The sequence below is a fragment of the Podarcis gaigeae genome (assembly GCF_964106915.1).
Source record: "Podarcis gaigeae genome assembly, chromosome: 5".
NCBI classification, from domain to species: domain Eukaryota; kingdom Metazoa; phylum Chordata; class Lepidosauria; order Squamata; family Lacertidae; genus Podarcis; species Podarcis gaigeae.
Window position 1 is genome coordinate 40,845,863 of NC_139681.1, and position 23,082 is coordinate 40,868,944.

The 23,082-nt window shown below is 43.9% G+C and overlaps 1 protein-coding gene across 9 annotated transcripts in view; it reads right to left on the reverse strand.

Moving 5' to 3' along the window:
- Positions 1-5,903: 5,903 nt before the first annotated feature.
- Positions 5,904-23,082, reverse strand: part of LRRC27 (leucine rich repeat containing 27) — a 42,664-nt gene continuing 25,485 nt past the window's right edge. For 6 of the 9 annotated variants that reach the window (XM_083741089.1, XM_083741090.1, XM_083741086.1 and 3 more), the window contains 5 exons: positions 22,856-22,999; positions 21,692-21,785; positions 10,311-10,444; positions 7,765-7,891; positions 5,904-6,093 (listed from right to left, as the gene is read on the reverse strand). In XM_083741089.1, the coding sequence (XP_083597215.1) occupies positions 5,944-6,093; positions 7,765-7,891; positions 10,311-10,444; positions 21,692-21,785; positions 22,856-22,999 (649 nt within the window). In that variant the 3' untranslated portion in view covers positions 5,904-5,943. The remainder of the gene's footprint in view (positions 6,094-7,764; positions 7,892-10,310; positions 10,445-21,691; positions 21,786-22,855; positions 23,000-23,082) is intronic. The other 3 variants (XM_083741094.1, XM_083741091.1, XM_083741092.1) reach the window with 1 other exon arrangement.

The following is a 23,082-nucleotide window of genomic DNA, read 5'->3' on the forward strand; positions in this document are numbered from 1 at the left end:
TTTCATGTTTTAGGATTAAGGTGTTAGCAGTATGCTTGCTGCCATTCTATCTTGATGACTGATAGATATATTTAAATATATCAAAACATGTCTATATTACAGCCTCTAGATTTGCATAGTCACCTGGCAGCATCCCTCCCTCCTCTTAGTTAGCCCAACCTTGGAGATGTTTTTATTTTCTGGGAAACGCCCAGTGGGTTGGTTCCAAAAGGGCTGTTCCGATAATGAATCTTTCTCATCCTCCCCTCGCCCCATCTTCCACAAAGTATCTCCAGAAGAACAAGGATACCCCAACCAGCCTGGGCTCCGTCAAGGGGATTGAAGTGGGAGGGGCAGAGGAATCACTTTAAATGAATGTATTTATTTAGGTATTTCCATAACACATGGAACTGTGGTCACAGGGCTTCTTAAAGCACATCAGTGCATATTCCTAAAACCAATTTGAAGGGCAATGCAAAGTTAAACACTGCATAAACTAACATAACACATGAAATTAACACAAAACAGCAAAAGGTACAATACTAAACTAAGCTCAGACAGATTGCACCTCTTCACCTCCCAAAGCTTGGTAAAAGAGGTATGTTTTCACCATCTTCTTAAAAAAGTATAATGTTGGGAGTGCCACTTCTGCAAAGTGTCTCTGGCCAATTTTTGGCAATCTGTCCCTAAACAGTCACTTCCTTGTCACAGCTCATCCTGTTGTTCAGGAAGATCTCCCGATCCTCTGGAGATGTTTTGGATGTGCAGGGAAAAGAAAAGTCTGCCCTCGCCGCCAGGCTGACCTTTGGATCCAGCACAATATTCTCTAATCATGTGGACACAGATATTCAAGGCAAGCTATGAGCTAAGCAATGTATTTATATGATACATCATGATAAAACATGGGCGGGTACTGACTCAATTCAAAATGGATGCTCCCACAGGGGAAAAAAGCCAAAGTATAGTTAAAGGTTTTAGTAGCTGAGTAGGAGGGTTGGTTAATATTTAGCCTCCGGAAAACTGCCTTTGTCACTCCCGAAGGCAAGGGAATGTTGGAATGCAGCTGCAATGTCTAACCATTTCTGCATTACATCACTGTTCAGTCCAATGCTGTAGAAATCAATTCTTTTTAAGGACAAAGGAAAATAAGCAAATGATTAGAAATTGATCCCAGAACAGAGAAACCAAAGGAAACACTGAGACATGCAGAGTTAATCATGTGGCAAATTTAAGTTGCCCATAGCTGACACCGGCAAATGTACCTGCATTTTATTTTTAAGATGTGATTTTATACACATGCACGTTCGGGAAATGTATCTAAACTTAGGCCGCTCGCTAAAACCAACAGCTAGTCAATGGCTCTCTAAAACCACCACCAGATTTGTACAGTTGCAAGAAAAGGCACTTGTGGATACTTTGGTGCTCTCCTGATAAATTGTGAGCTGAGCAGTTGACCTCTTTGTAACTTTGTTATTCATATGTTGCAGTTCCTTGACGAGGTCAGTAGTGCTGTAGGCCGCTTGTACCCCTCTGCCCTCATATTTTACTGAGGCAATGACCCTGTTCCTGGGCTGTACAATATCTGAGAAATGTTCCCTAGGAGAAAACATTTCTCTACACAGAAACATACCAGGTCAGGGTTAGAACTGTTTTCTGTGCACAAGGCCTTTTTGTACAGGGGACAGCTCAATTAAGTCACCCCTGCTGGCTGCCTGAAGTTCTGTAGCTCTGACACCTTAGTGAAAAGTAGCCCTCAGTACGTGAAAGGTATCTTAAGCCACATCTGCACTATTAGAGCACTATTACACCATCTTCAGGGTCATGGCTTCCCCCAAAGAATCCTGGGGGCTGTAGTTTGTTAAGGGTGCTAAGCGTTGCTAGGAGATCACTGTTCCCTTCACAGAGCTACAATTCCCAGAGTTCCCTAAACAATTCTAGGAATTGTAGCTTAGGAAGCAAGGAGTTAAGACTCAATGGCCTATGCAGCAGTTGATGGTAGGTGGCCTATGATGGACAGAAAAAAGAGAAGGGGCATTCATAGCTGGGACACTTTGCCCTGGGCGATTGTTCTAGCTGGAACCCTACGATGAGACCCTCTCTGTCAGCCTTCCCCAACATTGCATCATAGAATTGTAGAGTTGGAAGGGATCCAATGGGTCATCTAATCCAACCCCCTGCAAGTTGGTGACCTCCAAATGTTTGGAACTACCACTCTCACCATCCCTGACTATTGGCCATGTTGCACTGGAATTGGGAGTCTAGGAAGGTTTGGAGAGGAGAAGGCTGCTCTGTGCTGACCAATGAGTTACTGCTAATGTGTTCTGCAGGCGGAAAACCAGAACTGACCCATGATCAACTTTCCAGTATGATTTAAAGCCCATTAAATGTCTCAGGACCGCAATACCTCAAGGACCTCCTCTTCCTATATGAACCTACCTGGACTCTGGGATCATCTTCTGAAGCCCTTCTTCGTGTGCCTCCTTGAGCGGTCAGGAGGGTGGCAACACAAAAACGGGCCTTCTCAGCAGTGGCTCTCCCCAGGGAGGTTACCATGGCACCTTCACTATCCAACTTTAGGCGCCAGGCAAAAACGTTCCTTTTTAACCAGGACTTTGCTGACTTGATCTACATCCTATACCCTTTTTAAAATGCTGGCTCTTTTTGTTTTTTGTTTTATTGGGTTGTGTTTTTTGTTTTTGTTTTGATTTTATGTATTTGCTATTTTACGTGAACCGCCCTGGGACCTTCAGGTATAGGGTGGTATAGAAATTAAATAAATTAATAATAATAGTAATAATAATAATTCAGACTTGGATATGCCTTGTGAAGTTTCCAGAACCAGCCACATGCCTTCTTCTGGATGTAATTATCAAAGCTTCCCTCTCTGCCGACTTGTTTTAGGTGCTCACCTCCAACCACATCCAAAATGCTGAACTGGGCAGGCTTAGACATGCAATACACAAACCCATCCAGGAAGCCAAGATGATGTTATGCAGTTTCCCAATGCCAATAGATGGGAGATCAGGAACAATTCTACACTGGGGGGACGAACGCATGGGAGCTTTTTAGCCTGAGGACTGCATTGCCTCAGAAGCAGCATTCTGGGGCTACATGCCAGTGGCGAGCAGAGCCAGAGACTGAGAGTTGGCCAGAGGCAAAAGTGGCGACTCCTACCTTAGTACATTTCAGTCATGCCAAAAGGTAGAGGTTTCTACACATACATCTCTTAATACAGGCAACCGAGAGGAACTGTTACAAAGTTCAAAGATGCATGCCAGCTAGGCAATAGCACAAGGTCAGGAGCAGGGGAGGAGACAGGGAGAGAGGCTTGGCCTAGGGTTGCCACATGTCCAGAAAATGTCCAGAATACTGCAACGGCAAGCGGTGTCTGGGCGAAAATTGGCTAAATGTCCAGGGAAATCTGATTTTCCATAGAAATAGCTCAAAAAAGTCCAAGTTCTTTGCGATTTTTCTCAACAAATTTGCCCCCCCCCCCCCGCTCAACCCAAGGTTCTCCATCCCTACTTTTCTGAGCACCTTTGCTGTTCAGGTACATCGGTCTATTCTGTCAGTGCTGGGTTAACAAGCCAAATTATGCTGCGCCACCAAAACGTTTCTGTAGCTGGGATTCCCTGCTCAACAGCAATATATTTAGCTGGAGTTGTGGATCCAAAGTGACCCTTGTCATCTCAGTGGTAACTCTTGCTCATTCTTTAGCACTGGGAATGTGGCTCTCCTAGTGACATAAAGGTAAAGGGACCCCTGACCGTTACGTCGAGTCGTGGCCGACTCTGGGGTTGCAGCGCTCATCTCGCTTTATTGGCCAAGGGAGCCGGTGTACGGCTTCTGGGTCATGTGGCCAGCATGACTAAGCCGCTTCTGGCAAACCAGAGCAGCACACGGAAACGCCATTTACCTTCCCGCCGAAGCGGTACCTATTTATCTACTTGCACTTTGATGTGCTTTCGAACTGCAAGGTTGGCAGAAGCAGGGACCGAGCAACAGGAGCTCACCCCGTTGCGGGGATTCAAAACGCCAGCCTTCTGATTGGAAAGTCCTAGGCTCTGTGGTTTAACCCACAGCGCCACCTGCGTGGTGTCAGAAGTGGGATGGCCATCTACAATTAAAGAGGTCTTTTTTCCGTGACATTAGGAGGAGGGACAGCAGAACTCTGGTTGTTTAAACTGTATCTTTCCCAAAGAGTCAGCAGATAGAATCTATGTCCAGAGGGCAAGGAACCCGAAAAACTAAAAGACATTACCCACCCACCCCCAAGTTTTATCACCAGGCTCTGTTGCTGCAGTAAACATTTTGTGATTCCTGTTCTTCCTTCCAAAGGCATTTCCATTCCCTGTTCACCCCATCCCTCATTTTCTAGCAAGCTAATGCTCCCCCTTTGCTGCATGAAAATGCCTATCTCCCAACTGTTTTGAAAAGCTAAAAATTTCTCTTCAGCTACAAGGCCAGCACCATCCCTCCTGTTCGTTTTGTGGCTATAAAACTACAGCTACAGATGGATTTAGAAATAGGGATGGAACACCAGCTATTTGTGGAATCCGGAGGGGGAATAACAGCTGGTACAGCCACACCCTGAGATGAAGCATTTATCTGATCTGTTTAAATCTCAGATCCTTCCTTCTACCCAAGTCTTTGCTACTGGGGCCTCTCTGCAGGTATATTTGGCTGCATGTTCTTGACACAGCAGTGGATTTATTCTTCTTTATTAGTTGTGCTGCGATGCCTCCCCAATGCTACCACACTATTGCTGTCTAGGAGGGCTACAGAGAAAGGAAAGTGTGTGCTAGTGGTGGGGGAAATAAACCAGAACATTTTGGTATAAAAAGTCATGGGATTTGAGCAAGAAGCTATAAGATATACATTGATTGAAAAAGAAGCAAACAAGCAAAAACAACAACAACAAACCACACACACCTTTGCAGGTGCCAATGGCATTAAAAGCAGGATTGTGTGTGACAGCCCTGATAGCATCAAGAGAACATCGGGTCATGAATGTGCAACAAAAAGGATGTCTTGTTCCTCGAATCTTAATGAAAAATGCCCTTATTTCAAAAGGCATTTCAAATAGGGTATATCTAGGAAGGCTGGCGAAGGTTCCCTGCTAAAGTGATATTTGATTTTCATCTCAGTCTAAGTGTGAAACATTGCATCGGGTTAATACTTGCGTAAGCAAGATGATTTATTTTCAAGCCTTAGTTCCTCAAGTTCCTCCTGTAGTTTCTAATCGTCCACAACCACAAAGACCTTGAAAAAATATTGCTGACACCAAAACTCAGGGGGAAAGGATCTGACTCTTCCCAAGGACATAGAAACCAAAATTGCATGTTGATCCGTAGTGAAAAAACTCTTGAAATAAAACATGATGGCTTTAATGATGAGTTACAAAACTGATCTGCCTAAGGAGGCACAGAAGAGCGGCCAGGTGAGTCACTTGCTGCTCTTTAAAACGTCCAGGAGGTTGAATGCCAATCTGATAACCTTCCACTCTCTACAGCTGGAAATATGTTTATTAAGGATATTACCAATCACTGGGGTTTTTTTAAACTCATCATTTAGAAGGTGTGAACTTTTTCTTTAATTAGAGAGGCCCACTACATTAGAATTGTAGGATATCCTGCAATTCTGCTCCACTGGATCTTAAAAGAGATTGAGAATTACGACAAATATCTACGAGGCTCATCTCGGAAGCAGGGTTCCAGGAAGGTAATATTAACAATAATCGGCATTAAAACCATGCAGTAACGGAAGGCACTTCAAAACCTTGTAGGCACATATTGAAACGGGGAGGGTGATGAGTGTGAAAGATTCCAATTTTTAACGTTCCAAAGCAAAACAAACAAGAACAAAGGAGAAAAGGACAAATTTGAAAGCCTGGTTAAAAGCAGATCAACTGCAAAGCAAACTGGTGTAGGTGGCTGCTGCCTGACAAATTCTCTTTAATATAATTTAAAATGTCGTGTTAGAAAAGATATTTGGAGGCTTGTTGATAGGCAGTGGATTCTCTGGTGGTTGCGCTTCTCCTGTAAAGGCAGTGAAACGATATTCCTGGTTCAGGTCTCTTTTCAGATTTGCTAGCTGCTGTTCTAGGTTTTCAGCCTGTGGCAGCAAACATAAAAAGCATGAACACCAGAGTTGTTATCACATTAACAAGGCTAGTGCCCAACTATTCATTTGTGTCTCAGGTAGAGCTATCTATTGCTGTACAGTGGACCCTCTGGATATGAACTTAATCGTTCTGGGGGTCCGTACATACCCCCAAAAGTCCACATCTAGAAGCACCGCTTCTGCGCACGGGCATAGAAGCATAGAGTGCTTCTGCTGATGCACGAAGCACGCGGAGCGCTTCTGCGCATGTGGTGAAACCCAGAAGTATACACTTCTGGGTTTGCAGCGTTCGCAACCCGAAACTTAAGTTACCCAAAGTTAACATAACCTGAGGGTCCACTGTATTTGTGAAACTGGATTCCAAAGCTAAATGGTTCCTACACTGGTCCCCAAAGCAAAGAACTGAATCCATAGCGACTTTTGGGAAACAAAGCTTCAAAGAAACCTTCTGCACAACTCAAAACTTTGCTGCCAATACCAATTTGAGAGGCGTAGCTGTATCAGTCTCTTGTAGCCAAAACTGCACAGGGTGTCTGGTGGCACCATAAAGACAAATAAATTTATCAGGAATTATCTTTCTTGTGCCAGGGCTCACTTTGCCAGAAGCATGGAAATGTTAAGCTGATTTGGCAGAGAGCTGCAAAGAGGTCCGACTTAATCTAAGTGAGTCTTGCAAAGCTCCTCTTGCTTCTTATGCAGATCAAACTTACGGATGTTTACTTAGAAGTAAGTCCCACTTAGTTCAATTGCATTCACTCCCACAGAAATGTGCACATGACTGCAGCTTTATTAACCAACATAAAAAAATGTAAGATGCCCTATGTTTTTGGCAGCACTTGAGCATAAACTTACCAGAACAAAAAAACTGTACTATCATGATATGTCAATTCAGATGTAAGCCCAAATCTGATTTGCTGCCAGATGAATGAGGGTTGGTGACAGATGACTAGCAAACCATAGTTTTGCATTGTATCTGAACTAGGGAAAGCATGTTTTGCAGAAACTGTATTTTATTTATGACTACAACTGCAGAGCAAAATTTGAATGTGGTTTGCAATTTTGATTTGTAATGTTACCTTGACAATATTGGTATTTCTAATCATGTCTTTTGCAAAAACTTCTGCGGCACACAACTGTCTCCAGTAAAAATCCCTACAGTGATACTTCATTGAATATGTATATAAGTTGTATGAGTTAGAATCATAAAACGGTAGAGTTGGAAGGGACCACTGAGGGTCATCTAGTCCAACTCCCTGTAATGCAGAAATATAATCATAATCATCATAATTTATACCTCATTCATCTGGATGGGTTTCCCCAGCCACTCTGCATGGCTCCCAACAGAATATTAATGATGATGATGATGATAAAGTGATAAAACATCAAACATTAAAAACTTCCCTAAACAGGGCTGCCTTCAGATGTTTTCTAAAAGTCAGATGGTCTTAAGTATTCATGAGCAGATCTGGTAACAATAGGAGGGCTACAGTTTTGTTTCTGCTTGGGTACTATTTCTTGTTTCTACTTTTTTTTGTTTTATCTTACTCTGTGGACTTGTAATTTTGTCCTTTTTATTTTTCAATAAAGTATATAAAATGAGGCTAGCCACTGCAGAAAAAAACAAAAACAAATGGAGCAACAAAATGTAATAATGCAACCTACAATCTCATAGTCTTGTTTTGCTCTCTCCATATCTTCTTGAGGGATCCCTGTTAACCTTTTCCTTCTTTCTTTCATCATTTGTGTGTGCTGTCTGATGTGATTCTCCACTTCCTTGCGTTTGGCTGCTCTGAAACAAACAGAGAAGAGTACATCAGGAATAACTTTCTGACAGCAAGAGCTGTTTGAAGTGGAGCAGTCTCTCTCGGGAGGTTGTGGACTCTCCTCCTCCCTTGGAGGTTTTTAAGCAGAGGTTGGATGGCCCTTTGTCATGGATGCTTTAGTTCAGATTCCTGCATTGCAAGGGGTTGGGCTAGATGACCCTCGCGGTTCCCTCCAACTCTGCAATCCTATGAATTTTTCAATATGTCCTCACCTCCATTTATGGATCTACTTAAAACATTTCATCAGCCCATTACTGTAATAGCATTTTTCTACAAATAACAAAACATCAAAAACCCTAAACTGGCTTTCAATTTGAACCTGGCCTGATCTTTTGTTCCCTTTCCTTCCCTCCCCCTCCCCTTTTTGTGAAGATTGCCTGCTCTGAGATCCCACAGCTGGTTCTCCCTTGGTGTCCTCGCTGGCCCAAGTGGGACTAATTTAGCCAGCTAGCCCTGGTGATTATCTAATGTTTATTGGATGGATTTCCCCCCTTAATTGATTTTTGATTCTTGATTTTATTGTTATTTACACTTTATACTGTATTTTATGCTGTTTTATTTGTAGCATCAATTAAGTGTTTTAAATTGGTTGTTTGCTGCCCTGAACCCAGTTTCCTGAACAGGGAAGGGTGGGGTATAAATAAAATTTTATTATTTTTATTATTATTAAACTGTCTGAAAACCCAGAGATTATTTCAATCTGTACACAGTGGAGCAACCGGGGTGTGTGTGTGTGTGTGTGTGTGTGTGTGTGAGAGAGAGAGAGAGAGAGAGAGAGAGAGAGAGAGATGATGCCATTGTTTTAGAGAGCAAGCCACAGAAATATTGTCACATACTTCCGACGCAGGAGGAGAAAAGGAGACTGAACCCTGGGCGTGCAGAGGTTTAAATAGGGTAAGTCACGCCCCCCAGTCGACCTGATTGGTCAGCTGTGGGGCATGACACGGCTGGGACTCCCAATGACACAGGAGGCATCACCATGCCCCCCACCAAACACAGGGAATGCTCGTGGCCCGCCTGCAATTCCGCCCCCCTGGGAAGGGGAGCGGTCTTCTCATTGCTGGTATCAATTGCTTTGTTATCAGCTGCTGTTGAAGGAGAATAGCTTAAGCTGATTAAAGAAAAAGTGTCTGCCTGCTATCTTCAAGCTCTAAAAGCAATATTAAAAAGTTTTTCTACTCCCAGAAAACACCCAACTGTGAGAAGCCTCAGAACACCAGGAAAATATCTGCGGTGACTGATGTTAGTATGTTACAGCAAAAACAAGTATCATGGTATCTGTGGCATAAACTTTTGTGGACTCCACCTCCACCCACACACAAACGCAGAGTATAAAGTTGTGGGCTTTTCTGTAAAGGATGGAGGAAAGTGGCCGCAAAATGTGAGGGCTAGAGTCTGTAACATTTCTACATAATGCAGGCTTAAAAGTAACTGGCATTACGGTTTTTAGGTTCCTCTCTCCGCCCGCCCCCCCTTGCTAACTTGAAAATGCTGAGCCTTTGACTGAATCCGCAGCTTTTCCTTTGTCCTCATAAAAACAAAACATTGCAATCAGTTGTGCTGCCCTATTAAGGAAGCCATAAAATGTTGGCAATGTAATGAATATCACCTCCCTGCCCATCCACCCTCTTCAGGCTTAACAACTTTAGATCTTTCAGAACTTTCAGACATTTCAGAATATCTTACACAGGATCAACACATTTCTTTCTTTCAGAATATGACAGGTGTTTCTAATTTAGTATGATATTTGGGTTCCCTATCTGGATGATGTTTTAGTGCATTATGAAATAAAGATGTGAACGAGGAATCAAAACTGAAAACAAAAGAAGAGTAAGAAGGCCTCGGGACCTTTCTTTTTTTAAAAAAAAAAAAAAAGGTAAAAATAGAGCTGGCTGATAATTGTTGCTGAGAAGTCTGAAAGCAGGTGGGGCTGGAATGTGATAGAACTGCTATCCCGGTCCCCTAATGAGAAAATATTTGCAGTGCATCCATTAGTACAAAAAGTAAATGCACTGTGGGGGTTGAATGAGTACCTAATGGTTTAAAACAGGCCTGGGGCTACAACATTGGCCTAGGGAGGGTGTGTGCTGGTGGGGAAATACACTTTCTTTTGAAGATCGCATCTGTAACTAAAACATTACTCATCTGCATTCCATCTTGCAGTAACTTTGGACCTAACACAGGAGCAGAAAGAGAGGAAGGAGGTGTAAGAGGAGAGTGATGCTTCAGATGCATTTCCAGTTGTCCAGACCCCATACACCAGAAGCTTGGGCCCTCTAGATGTTGCAGAAATACAACTCCCACAAGCCACAACAAGCATGGCCAACGGCTGGATTTGATGGGAACTACGGTTTAGCAACATGCAGAGAACATCTTTGTTCTCACCTTAGCTCGTCCGTCGTTTTCATTAAGTTTAGGGTCATCTCCATTTGTTCATCTTGCTTGCTTGTTTCGTTCCAGTCTTCCGGCTTGTCATGATTCTTCATATTGTCTGTTGCGTAAGGTGCGTTTCGATAAACCTAGAGGAAAGGCAACATATTATGGCATTAAAATGTCAGGGGGCGGGAGGAGAGGCAGTAGCTAGGGCTGCCAAAAGATTCAACATTGGACGTGCCTGGGCTCCTGTGCTTTAAACTATGATGGAGCAGGGAGAATTTCACCAGATGCAGCCTATCCCATTACTATTGAAGTTACATGATTAGGATTTTTTTTTTTTAAAAAAAGAAATGTTTCACCTACTGAATTCCTTGTTCACCACAAGAGAAAGAGCAAGGGCCTGGGTCCGTACTGAATCCGGCAACTTCAAGTACTACTGAATCTATTCCCTCATCACAACCTTTTGTTTGACTGTCTGTGGCTATTACTTCTGCCTCTGATCTTCTACTGCAGCCTTCCATAAGAACATAACAAGAGCCCTGCAGGATCAAGCCAAATGCCCATCTAGTGCAGCACTCTGTTCTCACGGTAGCCAACCAGATGCCCACAGCAGGACCTGAATGCTAGAACAATGTTCTGCATTTGCAGATCCGACCGACTGGTATTCAGAGGCCTACTGCCTCCAGCGGTGGAGGTGGAGCATAACTACTGTCGCTAGTAGCCACTGATAGCTTTATCCCCCCCAACATCTGTCTAATCTGGGGGTCAGCAAACATTTTCAGCACGGGGCCAGTCCACCGTCCCTCAGACCTTGTGGGGGGCCAGACTATATTTTTTGGGGGAAATGAACAAATTCCTATACCCCACAAATAACCCAGAGATGCATTTTAAATAAAAGCACACATTCTACTCATGTAAAAACACCAGGCAGGCCCCACAAATAACCCAGAGATGCATTTTAAATAAAAGGACACATTCTACTCATGTAAAAACACACTGATTCCTGGATTGTCCATGGGCTGGATTTAGAAGGCGACTGGGCCAGATCCGGGCCCCTTAGTTTGCTTACCCATGGTCTAATCCTCTTTTAAAGCCATCTAAGTTGGCTTTAAACTATGGAGCAAATTCCAGAGTTCAGCTATGTGCTGTGTGAAGCACTTTATTTGTCTGCCCTGAATCCTCCGACATTCTGCTTCGTTGGATTGCCCCCGGTTCTAGTATTATGCAAGAGGGAGAAGAAGGAAAAAACCTCCACTTTGTCCACACAGCGCCTAAAACTGGGACCCAGACCTTATAGGTAGCAGATAGACAGCAACTGTCGTGTCCGGTAACTGGTAGATGAAGTCCTATTGGAGGTTAATCTTGCCACTTCTCACCCAGTGAGCAAAATTAGCCAGCACTTCAGGTAAAGAAGGAGTGAATCGCTGATACCTATCCCCATTCCAGCCTGTGTGGTACAACGCACGATTTACCTCTGGGAGGCCTGGGTTCAAATACCCCCTCAGACATGAAGCTCAGTGGATGGCTTTGGGCCTCCCTCTGCCTACCAAACCTACCTCACAGGGTTGTTATGAGGATAAAAGGAGGCTTATCTCCTTGGAGGAAGAACAAGTATGGTTCTTAAACACCCCCCCCCACTACCACTGCCTGCTTCATATGAAGATTTATTTCTCACCTTAATTAAAACAATATAGCACTATAGTAAATAATATAGTATATGTAATGAGCATGCTCCTACCATTGAGCCAAACCCACAGCATGATTTATTGTCCCTGGAAATCAACTCTGTATTAAAACATTTCTGAAACCACAGTTTCTTAATAATGGAAATGACTAAAAACTACTTAGTCTTTTATTGCAACTGGACTGATACAACGTGTTCTTGGGTAGGTGGGAAGGTTGTGGATTTGCATGCTCAGAAAGGGCATGTCAGTTTCATAGTTGCTGGATATGTCACTGGTGGTCAAAGGTGCCATTTCCCCTTTGCATTTCCCTCCAGTCCAAGTCAGAACATTTGCACCTCCAGCCACACCTCACTCCTTTTAGAGAAGCCTGTTTCTGAACCAAAGGGCCAGTGGTAATGAGTGGACATTTGTGAACAGCTTGCGATCTCAACACTGGGCCCTGTGGCAGCCAGCCTTGACCCCAGCTTCCAAATTGTTGGTACTGCACAGTTTCTTCTGCAACTGTAGGACATGGCGGGCTTATGTGGGAGGCAATACAAAGGTGACTTGGCTGACATCCAGGATACGCAGCTGCAAAAAGATGGTGTTTCCCACTGGAATTTGCCCTAGGGTTGGTGTCACAATCAAGAGGCTTTGGTGAAGAACACTCTGCGTTCCACACTTCAATTGCCATTAGCTGAGACAGGGGAAGCAGGGCCTCAGAGAGAACACTCCTCTTTGGTGGTGGGTGGCAGGTGAAGAGCCACGGGAGCTGAATTTCCACCAGCTCTCATGAATGAGGGGACTTCATCATACACATCTTAGGATGCTCAAGGCTTACGAAGTCCTATCCTATCATGTGGTGTACCTCTACCTGCAGTGAGTCACATAAAAGGTAAAGTCCAGTCGTGGCCAACTCTGGGGTTGTGGTGCTCATCTCGCTTTATTGGCCAAGGGAGCCGGCGTTCAGCTTCCGGGTCATGTGGCCAGCATGACTAAGCCGCTTCTGGCGAACCAAAGCAGCGCACGGAAACACCGTTTACCTTCCCGCCGGAGTGGTACCTATTGATCTACTTGCACTTTGACGTGCGTTCGAACTGCTAGGTTGGCAGGAGCAGGGACTGAGCAACTGGAGCTCACCCCGTTGCGGGGATTCGATGCGCCGACCTTCTGATCGGCAAGTCCTAGACTCTGTGGTTTAACCCACAGTGCCACCCGCATCCCAGTGAGTCACATACCCTATTGCAATTGAACTTGCCTAGTCAGTTATTCTAGGGCAGGTTTTCATCTGTGAGTGAATCTTTATTTCTTCCCATACGTCCAGGGGGCATACCTGAACTGTGCAATCTCTGTCTCTTCTGATCTTAACAGTGACTGGAACACCGTGGAGCTGAACACCACCCCAAAGCAATGCGAGGAGCCACGGGAAACTGACTGCCTCTTCTCTTACACAGCAGGCTGCTGCAAGTATTTAAGGAAGCCACTGAACCAAAAACCTAAACCCCCAAAGGGATCCTTCGCTCCCAAAAATAGCAAAAAAGGAAGAGGAAAACAGCTCTCTGTACACATCAACCAAATTACTAAAGGAAGAAAGAAACCACTGTCAGAATTACCGTATTTTTCCATCTATAAGACGGCCTCATGTATAAGACGCCCCCTATTTTGGGGGACTCAAGATTGTCGCCAGTCCACCCTCGGTACAATCCATGAATAAGACTCCCCCTAATTTTTTACATTATTTTTTAGGAAAACACCCTAGTCTTATACATGGAAAAATATCTACCTACGATCAATTAGAGAGCAGGCTGCTCTCCTTGTGACAAGAAAAATGTTACACATGCAGACATCCCCAATATTAGAGGAAAAGATGCCTCTCTACTACTCCTCATCACTCACCTAGGACTTTAATCTGTCAAGTACTTTACAGCCCTCATTGTGCTTTCCTTCACAACAGCTCCCTGAGGATTTCCCATTTTATAGACAAGGAAACACCAGAGGCTAAGGGACAGTGATGCCAACAGGAAGAGGACAAACCTAAATCTCCCAGAAGAAAACCCAGTTGTCTACTCAGTGGACTACATCTTGGCTTTTGAAATTAGCCAACACCAGAGCTGTGGCCAAAGATGAAAGCCATCTTGAAACAGGCTTGTCAAATAGTAAGCAGCCCAAAAGTAGAGGTTTCCCTATATGGGGGAGATTTATCTCACTCTGTCCCACTGGTAAAGATGTCTCTTATGGCCACAGCCCTACTGTAGCTACAATATGTAATGCAGATTTTTGGGATCAGTCTCTAGGGGAAGCAAAGAAGTCTGGAATACACATAGGCCCACGTGGCTAACAAAAGGCACTTTGTTTATATTTGCTCATTTTGTCAGGCCTCCAATACAGTGGTACCTCAGGTTAAGTACTTGATTCATTCCGGAGGTCTGTTCTTAACCTGAAACTGTTCTTAACCTGAAGCACCATTTTAGCTAATGGGGCCTCCCACTGCCAGAGCACGATTTCTGTTCTCATCCTGAAGCAAAGTTCTTAACCCGAGTTACTATTTCTGGGTTAGCGTTGCCTGTAACCTGAAGCGTCTGTAACCCGAGGTACCACTGTAATAGAAGCAGAACTTTCAGATTTGACCTTGACTCACAAAGCCATTTCCAAAAAGAAGTCCTTGATCCTTCCCATTTGCCATAAAATAAATCACATGCCTTTTGAGAAACAGCCTAAAAGAATGTGCCAGTGACCTTCAATGTGAAAGCTTTTGATGAAACCCAAGCTATCTCAAGACCTTATCAGTTCTTGAAGACTTCTCAAAGAATCCAAGTTTGTTTATTTACAGAGAAATGTGTTGTGTGAAAGAGCTAGAATAAGCACATTTCAGTAAGTGAAAGCTTTAAAAACATACTGTCTTAAAAACAAAAAAGACTGTATTTTTTTGCTTTATAATACTGGCATCTTGGCAAGGTCTTAATGAGTTAAGTGGAAAATATTAAACCATTTTTTTTGGTTAAAAATGCACTCAGCTGTTAGTAAACAATGAGAACCTAGAGAATAAACACATCCATTTTTGTACTCCACATTAAAGCATTTGTCTTACGTGAGATTAGAAAACAAAGCTTTTCCATTCAAAGAAAGTGATTGTTAAACTCCTCTGGGAATTGTAGCTCTCAGGGGAGTAAGAGATCTCCTAATAACTCTCAGCACTCTTAATATATTACCATTCCCAGGATTCTTTGGGGGGGGGGGAGCCATGACTGTTAAAATGGTATCATAGTGCTTTAAATGTATAGTGTAGATGCTGCCTCTAATAGAAACTCTGCTCCTATATTCTCAACCCATGACGCATACTTCAGCCAGTGGTCTCCACTGACAGCAACAAGAAGTCCCAGTAATTCTGGGCTCCAAGATTCTTCTAAATCTAATACCAGCTTGAAGTTATTCTGCCAATATTATGAAAGTATTTCGTATGAAACTGCTGCACAATTAACAACTTTCCCCTCAGATATATTCTTTGAAACCAACATTAGTCTGAGCCACGTGCCAGGATAAACTGGGGCAATTGTTGGTAGACACTAGACAGTTTAGCATTCTGTTTGTTTGTTTGTTTTAGCTCCAGAGTTTAGCAGAATGAACTTTGTTACCCAATGCTCAGCATATTGCTGCAAGCTTATTCAGTAAGTACACAGCATTAGCAATGTTACACAGCCCTCTGCTGGGCGAAACTTGGGTCCACTTATGAAGAAGCTGCCAAGCTGCTATAGAAACTCTATTGTGCAAACTAGATTATGCAATTAGCTAAACCCTCTGGGTTTCCCATGTTGCCCTGTTTCACTGCAAGCCTGGGAAATAATCTGGAAATCAAATCCCACATTAGCTGTAAGAATCGCTTGGTGACCACTGGCACGTTCTTAGTCTCCTGACAACTCAGGTAAAGGTAAAGGACCCCTGGATGGTTAAGTCCAGTCAAAGGCGACTCTGAGGTTGCAGCGCTCATCTCACTTTCAGGCCAAGGGAGCCGGCATTTGTCCACAGACAGTTTTCCGGGTCATGTGGCCATCATGACAAAACCGCTACTGGCGCATGGAAGACTGTGACGAGTGCCAGAGCGTATGGAAATGCCGTTTACCTTCCTGCCGCAGCGGTACCTATTTATCTCCTTGCACTGGCATGCTTTCGAACTGCTAGGTTGGCGGGAGCTGGGACAGAGTGACGGGAGCTCACCCCGTTGCGGGGATTCGAACTGCCAACTTTCCAGTCAACAAGCCCAAAAGGCTCAGTGGTTTGGACCACAGCGCCACCCGCGTCCCTCCATATTCAGATAATTAAGTGGCGTCACACCAAGCCTAGCTTCTGAGGTCACTTCTTAACCCCCATCTCTATGTATCAAGCCTCAGAATTCCAGCTCCCATGGAAACTGTCAGGGAACTGCCATCAGCTCAGAGGCAAGAGGTGGAAGGGCAGTTGGGTTATAGGGAGCCTCCAAAGATCGTGAGAAGCAGGACTTCCTCCGCGGAGGAGGAAAGCCACGCCTCTAGTGGGGAAGGGGTGCAGGGCTTGGAGTATGCAAGGGAGAGACACAGCACCGAGCATGAACAAAGCAGGGGGGAGGCAGGTCCCCCTCTGCCCACGCCCTCTTTGTGCAGTCGGTTTACGCACAGAGAGGGGAGGCGTAGGGTGGGGGTCAAAAGACTACTCTGCTGGGGAAAGTTTAAAGACCGCCCACTCCCAGATTCTGCTGGCGAGTGAGCAGACATGGAATTGAGTCTATCTGCATTGTGAACATTTTGGACAGATAATAAAGCCTTGAAAAGACCAACGGGGAGTCTTGCCTGTTTGCTCTCGAGGAACCACGCCGGCACACATAACAGAAACCTAGAGGTCTGTGAATATAGCCTTCTCCATCTCAACACATGGATGCTGGAGGGCAGGATCAAGAAGCTGTGTGACCTTGGGTTAGAGTCAATAGTGTGCTCCTGCTATCCCTTTGATTGTGTAGAGCCTCTTCATATTTAGCTCAGTGGGTAGAGCATGAGATTCTTAATCTCAGGGTCTCGGGTTCAAAGCCCATGTTGGGCAAAAGATTCCTGCATTGCGGGAGGTTGGTCCTCTCCAGCTCTGCAAATCTATGATTATTCACATAATTAATGTGTGAGGGGAACTTCTGTCTCCCAGCCTTAGTCCTTCCTGCTCCTCTGCTAAACGGGGATAACAACATTGACCTATCTTGCAGGGATATTGTCAGGATCACTAAGATAATACACAAAATGCTTTGCACAGTCAAAAAGCATTGAAAAAACTCAGTTGTAGAGTAAGTATTGCTGCATGTAACTATTACTGCATGACTGTTTTGGGTGATTCCTCCTGCTCTTTATAGCAATTCATATAAATGAAACCTGAACGCTACTAATAAAGGAAGCAGCACGTTAACCACCCTGCCACTTTCTCCACCCACAAGAAGTAATGGTGATATGCTGAGCAGCACTTTCTCCCATGCTAGGTCAGAAACTCTAACTCTCTCACTGTGCAATCCCTTGAAAGACTACCTAGTGGACAAGATGACAGAAGTGGAATAAAGGAAATACGATCCTATTTGTTCCTCTGCTACTTGCATGGTGATTTGCATTGTCAGCCTGCAGGCTGGATATGTGGCACTTGAGTGCCCTCTTGTGTTTCAGATATGTATTCATCTATGCCACAATGCATTTGTGTGTGTGTGTGTGTGTGTGTGTGTGTATACATGTGTGCATACACTAAACAAATGAGGCAAGTAAGAACAAAGATTCCAAATGCTGGCCAAATAAGCATTTGAGCTACCCGGAGCTTTCATTCAGGCACAGGTGATCAGAATAAAAGAGAAAGGATTTATGAGGGTATGAGTCAGTAGATATTAATCTGATGCAAAAGAAGGTTCTTCAAATAAAGAATAGCGGGCTTGAATGGGAGGGATGCTTGTATCACAAGCTTCTTAGTCAGCGTGGAAAGATCAGGTTAACCTGCCCTCGCCCTGTCTCTGTTGCTGTTGAAGCCTTTAAGAGATGCACCAGAATATGATGGAGAGAGTATGGTGAGTGGAAGAGACCACGTGTTATAGGTTTGAAGAAACTTGGTTACCATTTCCTGCATTTAGCATAATAGAATTGTAGAGTTGGAAGGGACCACAAGAGTCATCTACTCCAACCCCCTGCAATGCAGGGATCTTTTGCCCAAAGTGGGGCTTGAACCCAAAACTCTGAGATTTCATGCTCTACTGACTGCTGATTAATACCTGACTCCAATATTTTTAAAAAAGCAAGTCTGACTTTTGACTTACATATTCTAAAATAACATAAACAATATCAGTTGCAATATAGTTTACTGATTGGTATTGCCTATTTTTTTGAATGAAATTAAAATGTTACCATGTTAATATTCTCAACGTGAATTGCTTATTTGGATTGTGATGTTTCGAAATGAATTGGTAGTAAGACCATTTATGGAAACACTGTACAGCACTGATACTCATTTTTGTTGCTGTATTGCTTGCTCTGGTGCTGCGAGCTGCTTTTGGAAAAAGAATGGAAATACAGAAGGTGGAAAATTAAGCTTTCTAAGTGATAAGGATGGAAGGCCATGGTAACAGGAAATGGAATTGGAAGCATGGGGGGTGAGCAAATGTCTACATAACTCATAACTAATAATGGATATTGTCTTATTTTATAAACACAGCAAAGAAATTCGTGAGGAAGTTGTGAGGCTGGACTGAAGGAAGTTCAAGGCTGATTTTTATATTTGATAATAATTGGAAAACCTCTCTTGGACCTCTTGGATGAAAAGGATAAGAAATGAGCATGAGATGCCTAAACTGAACATTGGAAAAAAATCAACTAGCAAAGGAAGGAAGAACGGGACACCATTCAGGACTGAACAATGGATTATTGTGAGGATGCTTGCAGTTACGACTGACAGGTAGTTGGAAGCCACTTTTATTCTTCTCTTCTCTTTTGCCTTACTCTGTTATTATTCTCATTCCCTTGCTTTTGCCCACCTCTTTTTTATCTTTCTCTATTCTTTTATAATTTCCTTTCACTTTGTATTCTTCTAGCTCTTTCCCCTTCTTTCCCTTCTCTTTTTTTATTATTGTTTTCCGTTTAGAATAGTTTGCTTTTTATTGTATTGTGAAAAGCCTTAATAAAACTTCTATATATCTACATCTATATATCCTACAATGACTGGCATTGGCTCTCCAGAGTTTCAGGCAAGGGATGTTTGCAGTCCTGCTGCAGATGCCGGGGATTGTGACTCTCTGAAAGATCAAGGAAAAGGGAGAGCCTGGAACATGGACTCTGATCACTGACAGGCAGGGACCTAAAGATTCTGACTTGAGAACAGCAGAAGAGCTGCTTCTGTGGGTTGATTTCTTAACCTTTAGCCAGGGACGTCTTCCCTCACACAACCAGAGAGGACAATGGAGTCCATACCACACTACTGGTAAGGAAGGCCAGGAATACTGAATAATAGCAGCAGGAGCTGTTGCTGTTACAAAAGCAAGATGGTGAGGGACCAGAGACAGCACAGGGAGGATGTGCTATTGCCACATGTTGTTGTTTAGTCGTTTAGTCGTGTCCGACTTTTCGTGACCCCATGGACCAGAGCACGCCAGGCACTCCTGTCTTCCACTCATGTTTGTAGCTTCGAGAACACTGTCCAACCATTTCGTCCTCTGTCGTCCCCTTCTTCTTGTGCCCTCAATCTTTCCCAACATCAGGGTCTTTTCCAGGGAGTCTTCTCTTCTCATGAGGTGGCCAAAGTATTGGAGCCTCAGCTTCACGATCTGTCCTTCCAGTGAGCACTCAGGGCTGATTTCCTTAAGAATGGAGAGGTTTGATCTTCTTACAGTCCATGGGACTCTCAAGAGTCTCCTCCAGCACCATAATTCCCCTTCATGGATCACTGCCTTGCCGTGGCAAAGGGGCTTGAATAACTCAGAGAAGCTATGAACTATGAACTAGGCACACAAGATGAACAGGTCATAGTGGAGAGTTTTGACCAAACGTGATTCACCTGGAGCAGGAACTGGCAAGCCACTCTAGTATCCCGGCCAAGAAAACTCAATGGACAAAGACAACAGGCTATTGCCACATACTGCGTTCTAATACACTCTGGATCCCCTATGTCCTCTGGTGTAACATGGCTCTCCTCCCCAGCATCTTTGCCACTTCTCTCAAGCCATCCTTCCTGGGTATACTCATAGATCTTTTCCCTTTGGACCTCTCGGTGCCCTTTTGTAGGATTTTCTTTTTTTAAAAAAAAAAAAACGATGTAAAAGAACAGTAGTCAATGAGCTGCTCTAAAGGGGTTTCTTTAAAAACAATGCAGCTCTCTCTTGGGATCAGGATGACAGGTTTTTCTCTCCTGGATTAATTGTAATATCCAGCCTACATTGGCTTTGACTTGGCAGAGGCAAAAACCTCAGGAGGCATCCATCAATTTTAACAATCCTATTTTAAATGAAAGCTCTTCTGCTTCAACGCCTCCAAACAGCTTGGGCAGCCGCAGTTTTTGAAAAGCTATGTGCCGAATGTTTCGACACCTACAACACACATGCCCCCCCTCCCCCCGACTGAGCCATGATGCCATTGCCTAAGTGTTTACTTAAATTTGCACCTGCTTCCTCCGAAAGGCTGAGCAGCAATCGTTCTAGACAAACTCTGTACTGGGGAGAAGTTTGACGGTGGGGGTTCAAAATGTAGGGGGCTGATCTGTGTAGGACCCTGCCTTGGTACCAAAGGCTGGACCGGATAATCAAGTGACAATCCATATCCCTGGAATCCTATTATTGCAAAGATGGTCTTGTGCTGCTCTCTGAATGCCAGCAAAGTGATTGGTCTATGTAGGAAATGCTGCAGAGTCAAGGATCTGATAATGTACTCTGTACCCTACTCACACCAGATGTTCTACGTCTTCAGTAGTCAAAGCATGGTTTTCTAAATAGCATGCCTGCATATAAATAATGGGATCCGCATGTTTGCCATTTCACTGGAACCCAGTGATTGTGCATTTACCCCTCACAGAGCTACAATTCCCAGCACCCTTTAACATGCTATGGTTCTCAGGATTCCGTGAGGGGGGAATCTATGTGCTTGAAATGTATGGTGTAATGCAAGAAGCAGCCCAATTGTGTTTGGAAGTCCTCCTCCTCCTCATTCTGCTGATAAAGTTCTCTCCTGATGGTATCACTGCTTATCAGATTAGATAGAACAGGCGCAGGTGTAGTTTAAGGACAGAAATGGCACCCTGGTGCTAATAGCAGGAACCAGCCAGAGTTTGAATTGGTTTACCAACAATCCTTGGCACTTTGCCTTTGACCTAGATAGTTGCCCTCTGGCGGGACCAGAATCAACCTCATGTAATCCTGCACAGTATCTCTGAGTTTGGGTAGCAAAAAACTTTTTAACATGTGGCAGGGGACGAAAAGAATTTGGTGGTGAGTAGGGCAGGACTGGATGGTTCTATTCTACACTTGCCTAAAGTAAGAGGATGTTTCAACTGTAAAACATCTATGCGTTCCCTAGCAGATAAAGCAGCCGCTTAGGATGGGATTTCAAGACAACTGATGGAGTAACAAACAGTAAACTGTTGGGGATGGGGTGACAACTGCACAGAAAAATGGAGCAGCTAGACCAAGGTTAGTTAGCATACCAGTGTGAGAGATGAGAATCAACTGCAGGTTTCTACAGTGTAGCTGCTGTTACATACCTCAGTGTCTTCTTTATCAAATGAGTACGATACGCTATTCTTCTCTTTCATCATCCTGCTCCGTCTCCTCCATTTCTGAAGCACTTCTTTATCTCTACCAAAAGAAATGAAATAAAATTCTATCAAGCTCTCTCTCTCTCTCTGCAGATGTTGAAAGCAACATGTATGTGCTACAGAGGTGCTGAAAAGTTGCACTTGGAGATATATTCAGAGAGAAAGAACCGCATTTGATTTGTATGTATTAAGCTATAGATAACCTACTTTACATTCCATAGGTGTGATCTAGGTAGATGTTGGATCACAGCAAATTTAAAATGATCATGTCATTCAGACCAGCAGTACTCCCAAACAGACCCTCCATGCCATACTTAGGTTTAGGGGAAAAAACACACACAAAACCTCTCATTGTGTTTCTAAAAGGTGAAATGTGATGTTGGGGAAGAGTGGGGAGCTAGGAGCACCGGCTGTGTCAGGTCCTCAGTCTGGCAATTCCTATCTGGAGTCTAAAACCTCCAGCAAAGGTATTTACCAGTCCTCCTGCCTGAGATCGTTTTAGCTGATAATTGAACTGGGAACTTTTTCAAGAAGAATGGGGCCTTGTAGCATGCATTTGAAGATGGCACTGAACAGTGACAGGAGACGGCCTATGTCTTTGACAGCACCTTGCCAGTAAAAAAGCAATAAAATGGAAGCTGCGCAACTGCCTGAAGAGAAGCACTGGGTGGGTGTGGAGCATCTCTTTCCAGCTGCGGTTTCCCCCGTCCCTCCAAGTCTACCCTCTCTCTGGACTATCAACCCAAGCTTGACTCAACCTGCTGGGAGAAACTTGGCTGGCGAGGGAGTGAAAACTAGTGGGTGTGGAAGTGTTTGGCACCTTCTTCCCACCTGCTGTTTCTGTTCTGGAGGAAGTCTCACCCTTCCCCATTGCTTGTAGGGCTGCCGCCACCACAAGAAGCTCTGCCCAGAGTAAATGTGAGTTAGGATCATTGCAAAGGAATGCAAACCATCAAAAAGCAGAGCAAAGCTCCTACAGATTCCTGTCTACAGGCAAACAATCTGCAATGGTTGTGCATTCTGTCAAGTAGGAAACAGCCATGTGTGTGTGTTCAGAACAGCATAGCAATTTCCAAATAACTCGCTAATAATTCCAATAATAATACTTGCTTTCTCCGCTGTTCGATTAAAGCTTGTTTCTCCTTCATGTCCTTTAGTGCTGCCAATCGGCACTGCTCTACCTTCTTACTCTGAATGAGCACATCGTATGATGAAACTGCAGGAAACAGGGTCTTCTTGCCTCTTGCCAAAGTCCTTTACATTTTACATTAAAGGTCAAACAAAACAATTGTTTAACATCAATAGCTGAAAAGAAATGGCACTATATATAGAAAATG